The 14716-nt window shown below is 37.3% G+C and overlaps 1 protein-coding gene across 8 annotated transcripts in view; it reads left to right on the top strand.

The window, feature by feature from the left end:
• RPS6KC1 (ribosomal protein S6 kinase C1) overlaps window positions 1-14716 on the top strand; it is a 201582-nt gene that overhangs the window by 169821 nt on the left and 17045 nt on the right. For 7 of the 8 annotated variants that reach the window (XM_034666861.1, XM_034666859.1, XM_034666865.1 and 4 more), the window contains one exon: window positions 23-112. In XM_034666861.1, the coding sequence (XP_034522752.1) occupies window positions 23-112 (90 nt within the window). Of the gene's footprint in view, window positions 1-22; window positions 113-8426; window positions 9615-14716 lie in introns of those variants that run through there. The other variant, XM_034666860.1, reaches the window with a different exon arrangement.

The raw sequence follows: 14716 nt of genomic DNA, 5'->3' as shown, positions 1-14716 counted from the left end.
TCTCCTGTCGTTTTGTTTTTAGGACACATTCAGCTAACGTATTTTAGCAGGTGGAGTGAGGTTGAAGATTCCTGTGACAGCGATGCCGTAGAGAGAATGTACTGTGCCCCAGGTTAGCGCAATCTCCTAAAATGTTTCACTTGAAAAAGCAGTTCAGCAGCTCTTTTTTCTTTATAGAATAGTTGTACGTTTCACTCTCAGTTCACATATGTGTTGCATTTGAGGATCTCTAATCCTTCAAAAAAGAAAATTTGGGGATAAACCCATTATATATTCCAGTAGTGTGTGTGTGCGTGTGTGTGCGTGTGTGTGTGTATGTGTATTTGTTGTTGTTAAACAGGTTTGTACTTCTTTTAGAACTGACAGTGAATTCTGTCTTAGAAATGTTGTAACTTCTTAGTGTTTAGAAGGACCTTTAAATACCCCTAACCACTTTAAATGGATGTTTTTATTAATACAGGAGAGGTAGCCGACAAAAGGGGTAAAATTCCCAAGGATAAAATGTGGAATTAAAAAAAAAATGCAATATTGTGACTTTGAGTGATGAGCCAGGCTGGCACTGGAGAGCAGATTTTAGAGTGCTTTCTATATCTGAGACATTTTAGGAAGTGTGTTCTTCTTGGTTTAAAATAGCCAGTTTAGCCAAGTATTTGACACAACAGGTTTCTCTTGCTCTTACTATATTATCTTTGTTTTTTAAAAATTAGAGATTTATTTCTGGGGTGTGTTAGATCCTTTGCGGATAATTACAGGTCATTGAAGCATCTGAATTGGATTTGAGTTAGTGTCTCTCTGTCAGTGCAGACGGGGCCATATTTGAATCCAAAGTTCGTTCACCTTTTGCCTAGCTTTCAGCCTCTTTGGATGCCCAAAGTTGCTTCACTTGTCACCCCACTAGCTTTCAAAGGAGGTTCAAGCTGATTATGTTGACATGATCTGCTTAGTTGTTGATTAATACAGTATTTAATGCTTCCTAGCTAACCAGTGTATTATTGATGCTAACATTGCTTCCCTGCATAATGGGAAATGATTATAATTAGGATTGAAAGAGCTGTATTGTTTTTAGTTACAACCTTCATTGTTAAGAATTATTTCTGTATTGGGGAATAGCGAAGTTTTTCAACCTGCGAAGCAAGTATCCTAAAACTATTTCATGAAAACAATGATTTGGATTTTTTTCTTACTGTTATACTCTTTCCTTTCCACTTCCTTCCCTCACATTAGGGGTGTTTGATTTTATTTCTTCCTAGGGGCAATAGAGCATGCCTACATTTTTTATTTCTCTCAAATAGATAATATTATGCTGTTTTTTGAAGCCTTATTAGTATGACTTAGTTAATGGGATAACAAAAATAATTTCATAATGCAATCACTTTATTATGGTTATCTGGTTCTTTTTTTATACTCACCCACTTTTCTAATTTGTTAAATAACATTTTAGATACCATTGTACATAAGTACATATATTAATTGTAATGAATTTGGAGGTTTTAGGCTCAAAATTAAATCCCGGAGTTCTTTGAAATGAAATCTGTTAAATCCAGAAGTGAAGTGCAGTGTAAACCTCCCATCAAAACCAAATGTTGATGAGACATTGTGTAATGTTTATAACTGACTCCTTATTTCCCATTTTTATTTTCACTCTGTCACCGAAAACTATAGGGTCGTCCTTTGGCATGCTAGTAGATTGTTTCTTCAACGTATAGTCATGTTTACTTTAACATTCATAGCACGTTGACTTCCTGAGAATTTTAATATGTGTGGAACGAAGCTATACTACATTCATCAACATACATATTTTTAATTTTGTGTACTGAAATACAGAGTTTAATCCAGATAAGTTTCCAAATTTTCCTTTTTAAGCTTTTCCTCGGAAATCACGATTCTCATAGTTTACCAGCAGGTGGCAGTCTACCATTAATGGATTTTTGTTGTCATCTTCCAGGTTGCCCTTCACTAACATTTGAAAAAAGCTATCATCTGAAGAAGGGCTTTGTTTTCATTATTTGCATGAAAGAATTGTACTTTCAAGCTTTGTGAATTGCAGAAGTGTTCTAGCATTATGGCATGCATTGAACAATGTGGAAAGTCTCTTCTATTCTTTGGGCCTATTAATTTGTTTTATCAACGGGGGAAAAACAAAACCAGGAATGGCCTTCACTGAAAAGTAAAGCTAGTGTTGTAATGTAGATGATCATAAACCCAGAGAGTTACAGAACTCAGTTAAGTCTGTGTTCTCCCGCCCCTTGCTTATAATGCAAGGGGAATTGGGGCCAAAAATTGTAAATTACTGTTTGTTTCAAAAGTAAATAGCGGTGCTACTGATAAAAAGTATAAGTAGGCTTTCCCCCTTCTTCTCGAAGGGTAGGAGCAAGGCTAATATGCTATTATTTCAATGCTTAAAAGTCACAAATCCATTAACACATGGGGACAGAGAGTACTTAGTCATTTTTTGGTCTGCCCTTAGAAACACTACAGGGTTGCAGTCATTCTCTCCCATATCCCCTCTGCCTTTCCGTTTTCCAACTCTAACCTTAGTATTATTGTCCAAGTAACTCCAAAGTAAAGCATGTTAAGCAGCTGATGTTTGGTTAGAAAGTAAAGTTGTCATAAGATTATGATGAGAACGATCCACTTCTGTTTAAACAGCATGCAACCTCTACCCCGACCCCTCCTCCCTCCTGGGAATCCTTATCACGTATTTGTCCTAAAAACATGATCCACCTGCCCTGTACTTTATAATATCAGCAGTGTATCTTTTCATCTTGTGGATGATGTGCCTTTATATTTTGAGAAAAATTTCCAGTAACAGATTCGATTTACATGGACAGAAACTTGAGTACATGCCAAACTAGCAGGGGGGCCATTATTCTGCTCTATAAATAAGTTTAAAAAAGAAACAACACACACACAGAAACCTGTGAATCAACATGTTTTGGTCTAATTGAGGGGAAAAGCAAGATAGATAAATTTTGAAATGCAAATGATCACCTTCTGTTATTGAAGTATAGTTTCTGCCAACTTTGCGATCTCAGATTTTAAAAAGTCATAGTCATTTCAGCAATGTATACTACCAAGGATATCTGATGTTCACGAGTTTCTACAACAACACGAAGAACTTTCTTAAAAAGTTCCCACTTTTTTATATTAAAGAAAACATGTCCAATAACAAAAAGACAAAACCCGTGGAGCTTTCTCTGTCTACATCTGTGAAAAAGCCAGCAAGTAAATGGCTGCAGCTGCAGGCCGATCAAGAGGGTCTTGAGAATACGAATTCACTGATCAAACCCAGCCCTGTTTTCAAAGTAGAAGCCATTCCTTTTAGGTTCACTTTGTATCCTTAGATTATCTAGGATGATTCTCTAGAAAGGTTTTATTTTAAATAAACTTCATTCATGGTAAATGGGTTCCTTTCATACAAGAGAAACACAGGACAGAGTTCAGGAAGAGAAAGAGCAAAGAAATAGACCCCAAAGTGGGAATAGATTGTATAGTGTGACAATAGAAACATAACACTGTCTAGTTTCAGTATTAGGAAACTTTTAGATACTTTATTAAGAGACTTTTAGACAGGTTGTTCTATTTTTCGTTTTGAGAGGTTATAGAATAAAAATTGGAGTAAATTGGTTATTCTTCTCTAGAGGACTTCCTTATAGTTACCCTGATTTTATTTCTATATTTGTGTGCATACACACACACACGCAGAGGATTTTATGTGCTATATCATCATAACTATTAATTTTCATAATGAATAAATTTTTTGTAGCATTTTAAGTATAAAGGAAGAATAAAATGTCAAGAAATTATTTTTTTCTTAACAGTCTTTTGACTCTTCATCAAAAAAAAGCAGCTAGAAAACAACCTATAATAGTAAGCATATAAAATACAAAAGACTATATTTGAAAGTTTAATATGCAATCTGAGGCAAGTGCGTAAAATTGTTTGTATGTTCGTTATTATGCTAATATAATCACTTCAGGTTCTTATTCTGGTCTTCATGAGTTGATATGGTATCCTATCACTGTGTGTCCTTCACCTTTATTTTCCACTCCATTATGAGCCTTTATAAGTGCTTGAAATTTACATTGATATTTCTCGTTGAATACTTTTCAGACTTGAGAATTTAGAGGTGAATATGTGTGTAAATTGAAGAAATCCAAACTGCTTTTTACTGCAGTCCAATCTCCACGCTCCCAGATGTCAAATGACAGCTTTGCTTCCTCTCTTAGGCGATTTCATACTTGGAAACAGCTCACAGCTGACAGTGAAAAGTGAAACATAGAAAAATCATGCTGCAAAATTCAGTTTTAGAGCATGACATTTATTTACTACCACCCTTTGCTCTTCTACCCTGACTTTATCAAATAGTCCATGAGTATATTTTGAGGGTAGTCTTCTCTGCCCTTTTTCATAAATGTGTCTTACATGTTATTTGTTGCTTTTTTAAGCATGGTGCTTCATGTGATAGCGATGTGTGTGATACTTAGATTTAGGACTCAGACCATGGTTGGTTTAAAATATCGTGAGGCCGTCATCAGTTTAAGATTTAGAATCATAAGGTGGAATTAAGAATTACCAGCCTTCAATATTTGTCCCACATCAGCCATTAACTCATTGCATGGCATTGGGCATGCTATTTAAGACTTTCTAGACCTTAATTTACCACTAGTAAAACAGATTTGTTGAGTATAAAAAAGATCACAGATATCAAATCACCTAATACCCTTCTTACACAAAATGTAGTCAGAATTCAAGTTCATTTTATTAAGGCAAGAATTTTTTCCCCCAAGGATAAATACTGATTTCATGTCGAATATTTGTAGGGTGAAAATAATTATTTCACTTGAGTACTTTCTAAATGTGTGTGTGTGTGTGTGTGTGTGTGTGTGTGTACAAAATAGATTTATTTATTTATTTGAGAGAGAGAGGGGGAGACCACAGGTAGGCAGAGTAGCAGGCAGAGGGAGAGGGAGAAGCAGTCTTCACGCTGAACAGAGAGCCCAACGCAGGGCCTGATCCCAGGACCCTGGGATCATGACCCAAGCCAAAGGCAGACACATAACTGACTGAACCACCCAGGCGCCCCTCCAAGTATGTATTTTTACCATTTATTAGAGTATTTACGTAACATATATGATGTAGAAATGAGGGATTTATGGATAGTATTTTCATTTGGAGGAGAAAAGCCAAGATACCTTTTGAGTAAGGTGAAATTTGATTGCCAGGATTCTTAACAAACGAAATTGTTTAAGGAGGAAAGAATCATTTTGCATATGAGAATTTTGGGGTCTTGGGTAACTTCACCAAACATGAAGAAATGCAAAGTTGAGAGAGAAATCGTATGGATATAGATGTATATTTTGAAATAATAGTGATATAACCAGGAAGTATGGCTATATCTCTGGTGTAGGCATAAATTTTTCCCCCTAAGGGAGAAAGAAGAAAAAGGCAACGGGGAGCTATAGAAATAATTTTTAAAAGAGTAAAATATTTGTGGTTAATATTTAAACATTATATTTCAAACACTAACTCTTTTGCTTGATTTACCCTTAAGCAAAACTTCACCAGTAACTCTTGTACATAGTAGATGTTTTAATGTTTTCCTTGAACAATTAGCAAGTACTTTTAATCCTTCGCATTTAGTTCTTACTGTCATAAAGACCACATCTGTGAGGAGAACCAGTAACTTTTCAAGTTTGCCATGGAATAGTGAAAATTTTATACTGAGGAAAATTCTCTGATGTACTTCACCCCTCTATATTGATGAAGCTTGTGCCACGAGTATAGAGTCGTATTAAGATAAGCAAAAAGAGAGCTTCCAGTGAACTCAAATCTTACCTTGTCTAGGCAAGCCCCACCTGATGGAAAGATTAAAGAGTTGCTTTATACTGGTTTGAAGGTCTGGAACCTTGGGATCCATCCCTAGGTAGAATGTATCTTGGATCTCTCACAAATCCCCCAGTGATGGGCCAGTCACCTTCACCTCTGTGTTCAGGCCACTCCATGTTGAAATAGACCCATTCTGAAATCATACCTCTCATCAGGACAAAATGTGATTTGTCCCCACTGATGGGAATGAGACAGAGTAATAGCAAAGCGTTCCATCCATGTGATTTGGCACCTTAGTGAATAACACATTAGCTTTTCTCAGGAGAAGAGATTCTTCAGTCAGAACTAGAGATAAGAGTCAGTTAATAATGTTTTCATACAGAAGAGGTGAAATAAAAGATCTCTATATGTTTCACAATACTGTCTGATATACCGGGAAATGGGGGGTTACCTCAAGCTTTAGATTATTAAGAGGAAGTTAGTTTTAACCTCATATTTACTCCAAACCTTTTTCTTTATGATCTTAGATTCTTTTTTTAGAAGAGGAATATGAGACTAGATACTTGTAGTTTTAAGTGATAGCTGCATTGTAATGCTTCTTGATTTTCAGGTCTAAGTTGATTTTTAGCAACTATTCAATTACTTAACCTCACTACCATATTATTGGAAAAAGGAAAATGAACTTTTACCTCTGATGTTTAATGCAGAAGAGATAATGCTTTGTCCTAAACATTATGTACCAGAGCTGTTGTCTAGCTACTTTGACCAAATCATCAGTTTCTATACCGTGTGAAATTTTGTCAGTTTGACTCTCCATGAAGTAACCAGGGCTTACTCCTTCCAAGCAATTATCCACAAATGCTTCCTTCAAATAAATGTTTAAAAATGCTAAGCTTTTAAAAAATGGATGACAAAGCAAATGGCATTCCTTAAGCTCCTTTAATAGCAGTGCATGAAGCTGTCCCTGCCTAACATGGCAACAGCAGTGGGGGGGGGGTGTGGGGAGCTGCGTCTGTCATTTTCACAATTTTCAGTTAGCCTTTTTCTCATCAATCAACTTTAATGGCTTTGGTTGGGTAACACTGTGACACCCGATGGCTATTCAGAATGGAGTTGTTGTGATATGATCAATGGAAAATGGAGCATGCTGTTGGTTTTTTTTTTTTCCCTACTAGAAATGCAGGGTAAGAGAGTAAGCAAGATTGTATAGAGCTCAGAATTATAATTATAATCAGCCAACCAGAAGTCATATGGTAGTTACCCATTTCTTATTTTATCTCACAAGAAGATGGTATAGTAATGATACCTATAAACTCCCTTGAACAGGTAATTCTTGGCTCTGGAATGCTGAATCAAATTAAATCAAAGAGTTTTGACGCAGTTTATGCAGATAATTGCAGGAAAGCTCAGAACATGGTTGCCAGGTCACCCCCACGATAAGAAATTCAGAGCTGAGTAGTGAGAAAAAAGCAGAATTAAGTATTTGGTCAAGCCCAGCCTGCATTCTCTTGAGTGTGATGTGTCCTTACATCCAAGTCCCCACATTACAACTGGCCCAGGGTTTCAGGTAATTAAAATACATGAAAAACAACTGGATTAATAATGAGGTGGTGGCAGGCAGCAAGCTTAGAGCCTGGGATGAGCCGGGAACACAAGTGTGTGAGAGGTAGAACAGCACACTTCTCCCATTGCCTTGCGGTGCTGTGAAGAGCGGAGCTCTGACGGCTGCACACTCTTCTCTCCGGAAAGTGCTAGCCTCTGTCTTCAGTCTTCTCTGGATAATACACTAATGAATGAGAGGACTGTGATACCGGCAGTGTTTAAGTAGTTCATACACCCTACTGAACAAATAAGGCATTTGAATAATCAATTGAGTACAGAGTTGGAAGACTTTATGGAATGGAGAATGGAGAAGTGGGCAGCCGGCATTTTCTAAAGTAGGATAAAATATGGAAAAAAGGGAGCAAAATGCAAATTCCAGGCTCTAGCTAGTCTATCACTCTGAGAATTAAGATCTGCCTAAGAGATATGAGACCTTAGGCAAGTACGTTTCTTCTGTCCAAATTATTTCATTTAAAATACACGTTCTCTTGGGGCGCCTGGGTGGCACAGCGGTTAAGCGTCTGCCTTCGGCTCAGGGCGTGATCCCGGCATTATGGGATCGCCCCACATCGGGCTCCTCTGCTGGAAGCCTGCTTCTTCCTCTCCCACTCCCCCTGCTTGTGTTCCCTCTCTCGCTGGCTGTCTCTCTGTCAAATAAATAAATAAAATCTTAAAAAAAAAATACACGTTCTCTTGAACACTTGTGCACCTTCAGACTTTTAAACTTTAAACATCTCAACTTTGATAATTTAGTTTATAGGTATTAGTTCAGCCTGGAATTAAAATGAAATTTTTTTTCTCCTAGTCGATATGGCTTTTAGTTTTGCTTTCAGTTGCAACATTTTGTCTTTCTTGTGGAAACTTGTAAAAAATTGTCTTTATATCTAAAATAATACCCTTGAGAAACTAAGAGGTGTAGTTGTCCTAGTGTACTTAAGTGAATTTGTTTTTGGTGACATTAAAAGAATACTAACTGATACTAATTCTCTCGCCAGACTAGCAGCCAGATACTGTAGCCAGCTTACACACCGGTGGCACCTTTCACAGGACGGTGTGCCTGGATGCCTCACATTGAACAAGGGCATGGGAAACCCTGAGTTACCTCCCAGTCCTGTCTTCTTTCTGCTCCCAGGGCTCTTGGGCTTTTTCTTTTGCCACGTGCCGTCCCCTCAGAACAAACCGAGGCAGTCCCTGCGCTGTGAAGAGGGGAGCACTGGAAGGCGGCCACTGGCCCACCCTCTTTAAGCCACCAGCGTCTCTTGCCTGGACTACCGCCATCATCAACTGACTGACCTCCATTCTCACCCGGCTTTAATCTGTGTTTCATCCAGCAGCCAGGGTGTGCTTTAGATAATGTTTGAAACTTTCTAGCCTACCACATATAAAAGTGTGAAAGGACTTGACGTAGATCTCTCTGCTCAATGGGACTTAGGAAAATGAACATGATGAGGCCTTTGTAGATGCTTTGAATGCCTTGAATGAACAGTGCCATAGAACACAAGATGGATGTATTGTTCAACAAACACCTATTAAGTGCCTCCTGTGCCTAGGAGCTAGAAATAAAAGACATGATTGGTATAGTATTGACAGTTAATTTTGAAGACTTATGTAAAAAAAAAAAAAATAGAGAGAGACTACTCACACAGAAGACATATACAATTGGTTACCTAGAATGTTAATAGACCTTCATAGGGGAATAGTTGTATTTATAGAATTGTAATTTACCACGCTAATAAAAGATGTGCTTAGCCATTTCTGTTCTCACCATTTAGTTCCATATATTGCTGGATTAAAACAAAAATTCTTTCTTCTGTGTTTCTTTCTCTTTGTTCTTTAGTCATCAGCTGTAGTGGAAGACTAATGCTCAGCCCCTGCATAGAAAATCTTTATACACAGCAAGAGCTGGTGAGAGAAATTGACTAGAATTTTGTAATTCTAGTCCCTTGCAATTAGCAACAGATGCTGCAGGGAAAGATTGTCTGTGTAGGAACACAGTACTAATGTTTCCATGCTCTAGCTGACATGGAATGCTCATTGCAGAAGAAAGATGTTCTTTTCCTTGGTCCAAGTTGTCACTAATGATAGACCAGATTTTTTTTTCCTTTTTTTTCCCCCTCTTCTCTATTCCTATCTAAGGCTATTTTTTTGGGCTTAATTTTTTTTTATTTTAATGTTGTTTTATTATGTTAGTCACCATACAGTACATCCCTGGTTTCTGATGTAAAGTTCGATGATTCATTAGTTGCGTATAACATCCAGTGCACCATGCAATACGTGCCCTCTTTACTACCCATCACCAGTTTATCCCATTCCCCCACCCCCCTCCCCTCTGAAGCCCTCAGTTTGTTTCTCGTAGTCCATAGTCTTGGGCTTAATTTTTATATTGTTTTATTCACCAAGGAGTTCTCTTTTATTCTAAAAGCTAATGTATTTGTGTTACTTCTGTTTCTTTTCCAGAAGTGAGAATTGCAGTCCTTAAAGTCAGATACTTAAAATCAGGTTTTTAGGGGCGCCTGGGTGGCACAGCGGTTAAGCGTCTGCCTTCGGCTCAGGGCGTGATCCTGGCGTTATGGGATCGAGCCCCACATCAGGCTCCTCTGCTGTGAGCCTGCTTCTTCCTCTCCCACTCCCCCTGCCTGTGTTCCCTCTCTCGCTGGCTGTCTCTATCTCTGTCGAATAAATAAATAAAATCTTTAAAAAAAAAAAAAATCAGGTTTTTAAAAAAAACTCTGTGGCATTAGAAAACTATATCTCATCTTGCGCCCCCCAAAGTATACTTACTGCAGATTATTGTTTTAATTTATTGCATAGATCTGTGCCTTTAAAATTGTTCCATCATTCTGATATTTGGATAAAGTGCTATATCATTTATGTGACAAATTCTTCCAGCATCTAAATGTTGATTTGATTTGACTATCACATAAATACTTTATTTGCAACAATTGTTGCTTTTTCATCGAGTTTTATATGTTCTCTTAATAGTTCCACAGTTACTAGAACTTTGAGAGTGAAATGAGGCTTTTAATANAAAAATCAGGTTTTTAAAAAAAACTCTGTGGCATTAGAAAACTATATCTCATCTTGCGCCCCCCAAAGTATACTTACTGCAGATTATTGTTTTAATTTATTGCATAGATCTGTGCCTTTAAAATTGTTCCATCATTCTGATATTTGGATAAAGTGCTATATCATTTATGTGACAAATTCTTCCAGCATCTAAATGTTGATTTGATTTGACTATCACATAAATACTTTATTTGCAACAATTGTTGCTTTTTCATCGAGTTTTATATGTTCTCTTAATAGTTCCACAGTTACTAGAACTTTGAGAGTGAAATGAGGCTTTTAATAAAGATTGTATTTATTAAAAACGTGTTAAGGAAACAGTTTGGAAGAAATGTTTAAAAACTTGTTCTGAATGAAAATAGAATTTATATGTGAAATTCTTTTCTAAGAAAATTCTGAACCTACTATATTTCCTGCCATATCCTATAAGGAAGGTAGCGGCAACAGAACATACTGCCAGAGGGAGGTTATGGAATTGTCTGGAGAGTTTTGCAATGGGCCTGGGCAGCTGTGCTATTAGGAAGGGTAAAGGGGAAGGATGAGATGACCCATGTGGGTCTCCCTTGGTGAAAAAGCAGGGAACAGAATCAAGTGGTGTCACCACTTGAAAGTGTGTCTTACCAAATTCATCGAAGAACTAAATGTTGAATATCAGATTCCCTTATTTATCAAGCAGGATAATAGTAACAAACCCTTAAAGAAAAAGTAAACTCTGAATTCAGGGTGTTAAGGGTACCAAGTTGCTTAAAATGCAAGATGATACATCTTTGTCAAGCTTTGTAGGAAGGTTGGTCTTTATTTAAAGCATGAGTTTGACATGCGTTTTCTAGCTTTTTCGAATTTCTGTACAATTTCCAGCATAGTTTTATATCATTATCTTTGGTTATTTCTGAGTCATGTCTCTGGCAAATCCATGTGGTTTAAACTATGTAGTTGGTCCCTAAGAGGCAGGATGCATGCCTGTACTTAAGTATATGCCATGATTTCAGTAATCCTGGGGTCACATGGTCTCTCCACGGTCTGAAAGAAGAAGTGTATACTTTTGTTCCTTCACTTCTTGTGCAGGTATAGACATTTTATGATTTCTTAAGTCCAAGCTTTCTGCTTTTTTACTCCTGTATTTTTCAGGAGCAGAGATTATTATAGCTACAGTTTTGGGGTCAGGTTAACATTATTATTTTTGGCTATGAGAGGGAGACTTAGTAAATTGATTATCATAAGGACTGTAAAACTCTCTTATTCTATGTTTTAGTGAGCCCTTTGACAATATGGGTTACCAAGGCAGCATTATTTTTCTGAAAAATATCTTGGCTTGTTGAAGAGTGTTCTATGAGGTGTTAAACATGAGTAAAACAAAGGTAGGCAAAGCACATTTTATGTTGTGATATCTTTATTGTTTTATTTAAATGTGTTTATTCACTTGTGAAATATTATGGTTTGATTCATTAGTATGAATCAGTAAGTTATTCTATGTTGTGTTAGAATGTGAGAATGGATAGTGCTAAAATGAGAATTCTAGAATTTTAGTAACTGTTCTCACATATTTGATGTCCTTAAAAATTTTTAGATGGATTGAAATCTAATCTGGGGCCAATTCTGTGTCTCTGTTACATTAAAAGATGATAATGATTAGATTTTTTTTTAAAGATTTATTTATTTATTCGACAGAGATAGAGACAGCCAGAGAGAGAGGGAACACAAGCAGGGGGAGTGGGAGAGGAAGAAGCAGGCTCCCAGCCGAGGAGCCTGTTGTGGGGCTCGATCCCATAACGCTGGGATCACGCCCTGAGCCGAAGGCAGACGCTTAACCGCTGTGCCACCCAGGCGCCCCAAAAGAAGATAATGATTAGATTGAGTGACACTGATTCATTTCGTCTGTCACCAGGCCTCTTAGGGAGTGGGAGACGAGGCTATGGATAGAAAGGAGAAAAAGGAAGTTTGAGGAATGCTAGTCATTTTAGCATTATTCCACTCTTTGGGCATCTTAGGTTAATGGAGGGAGAAGTTGTTTTGAGAAAGGCTCGAGAGTGCTTTTGAAAACACTTTCAGGATCATAAAACTACAGGTAGAAAGAATGTTAGAGATCTGGCTGTTCTCATTTTCAGAGTAAGCTTAGTATGACATACTCAGCCAGGGTCAAACAGTTGCATGACCAGAGCCCCGTCAGTATATCTCTTTGATTCAAAGACATAAATCCAGGATTCTTTGATAACACCGTCTCTTTTTGAGTTTTTGGGGGAATAATCTTGAGAACTTGTTTGTTTTCTTAGGGAATAGTTTATTTTTCCCCTCCATCACTTTGCTTAATGCCTATACTATATTAAGTATTGCTGCATTTGTGGAGAGTAAAGATACTATTTTGCCACCCTGGAAATTACACATACAGAGTGTCGCAGCAGGGGAAGGGCATGTGCGGAAGCTTTACACATTGGTTTTTATAGGAAAAATATTTTGAAAATTGACAAAACAGTGGTAAATTTATCCTTTAAAACATTTTTCTGCTTTTTTTTTTTCAGAGATTTAAAAAACTCAGGGTAGGAGGTTAATGGGATTTCTTAGCTTCACTGTGGTATACTTTTAAAAGTCTCACCGATGTATTTGGTATTTCTTTATATTCTCTGTTTTGACATTAGATACATATACATGACTATTTGCCTAGTATTCGTGGTAGTCGTCATGTAGCTTTATATATAAATCAGTTCTCTGGGTTTACGTATAAAAGTTTTTGTATAGATTTTGCAAGTAAAACAGTTTTAGAGCAGTTGTTTTGACAGTCACACAGCCTCAGGCTTCTTTTTGGAAATGCAATTTCAGAGTATATCATTTTTTTTTTTTTAAAGTAGGCTCCACACCCAGCGCGGAGCCCAATGTGGGGCCTGAACTCACAACCCTGAGATCAAGACCTGAGCTGAGATCAAGAGTCAGACGCTTAATTAGCTAAGCCACCCCAGCACCCCATATCATTAGTTTTTAATATAAGAATGATTGGTCCTTAAACAATGTTAAAAGACAACCAAAATCCTTCATTCTGATTATTAAAAGAAGAAAGAAAATTTTGTTTGAAAATCCTAAAGAAGAAATTCCACAAGAACTCTAGTTGTAACATTTAAATTTCCTAGCCATTAAGAGGTTCCTTTTTGTATCTTACCTAAATACAGAACTCTTTGTTGTATTTTTGAGTCATCTGTGAAAATCAGGGTCAGTTGGTCATGATGTCAGTTTCACATCCATTTTTTTCACACAATCTAATTTTATTTTGTTGTATTTATTTATTTAATTTTTTTGGATGTGTTTGAATCACGTGTACCATGATTCATGTTTGCATGTAACACCCAGTGCTCCATGCAATACAGTTTCATGTTAATTAATGAATCCCTGCTTAATATAAAATCATTTTGAAAAGCTTCAAGCTGCATTCTGATGGATCTAAAACTTGTTTAGTGTCTTTTTTCCAGATTTCCATGAAAAAAAGTTACCTTTTCAAAGTTGTTATCCTTCTTTACTGGCCCAATCAGAATAAAGACAGCATTCAGCCTAGGGGCCTTCATACTCTCAGAAGCAGTTTTTCTTAGATTAGGATCAGCAGTCTGTTTCGGCCTGAGTACCCTCAGAAGGCATAACCACTTGACATCCGAATGGAGGGAAGAAAGAGAAAGTAAGGGGAGAGGAAAAGAAGCTGGCTGTCCCTGGAAGAAGGAAGAGGAGAAGATCAAGGAAAGATGGAAAGAGAAATGGGGAGCCCAAGAAGTAGACTAACGTCAGCAGTGCTAGAGGAAAACCAACAGTGATGTTGGATGCCAGTTGGTGCCTCCTGGAGCAGATATGAAGCCCAGGGAGAGGGGGAGGTCATTGGCTTTAGGGCCTACTTGGTTTTTTTGCTACCGCCTGTGTTGCCTCGCTCAGATTGGGGCCCATTCACATTTGAAGCAGTATGTTGGTCATTATCTTACCTGTTAAGGACTCTGGCAGAAAATTGTAACAGCTTTCAAAGCAGCATAAAACCAATGAACCTAGTTCTTAGACTCCTTAGTTGAGCAAGTTCACAGAAACCAGTAAAGAAATGCGCCTTGTCCGTCTCATGAAGAGCCTCTCAAACTTTTCTACCCAAGTACTTCTGACTGTAGAGGTGATATGAAATGGGTACCCTAGGGGACAAGTGAAATGTGATCCTGAAGTTTCTCCAAAGTCTTTTTATCTTATAAATCTATGCGAATTTTAT

The sequence above is a fragment of the Ailuropoda melanoleuca genome, chromosome 8, assembly GCF_002007445.2.
Source record: "Ailuropoda melanoleuca isolate Jingjing chromosome 8, ASM200744v2, whole genome shotgun sequence".
Classification (NCBI taxonomy): domain Eukaryota; kingdom Metazoa; phylum Chordata; class Mammalia; order Carnivora; family Ursidae; genus Ailuropoda; species Ailuropoda melanoleuca.
This window is presented reverse-complemented; position numbering and strand designations above follow the sequence as displayed.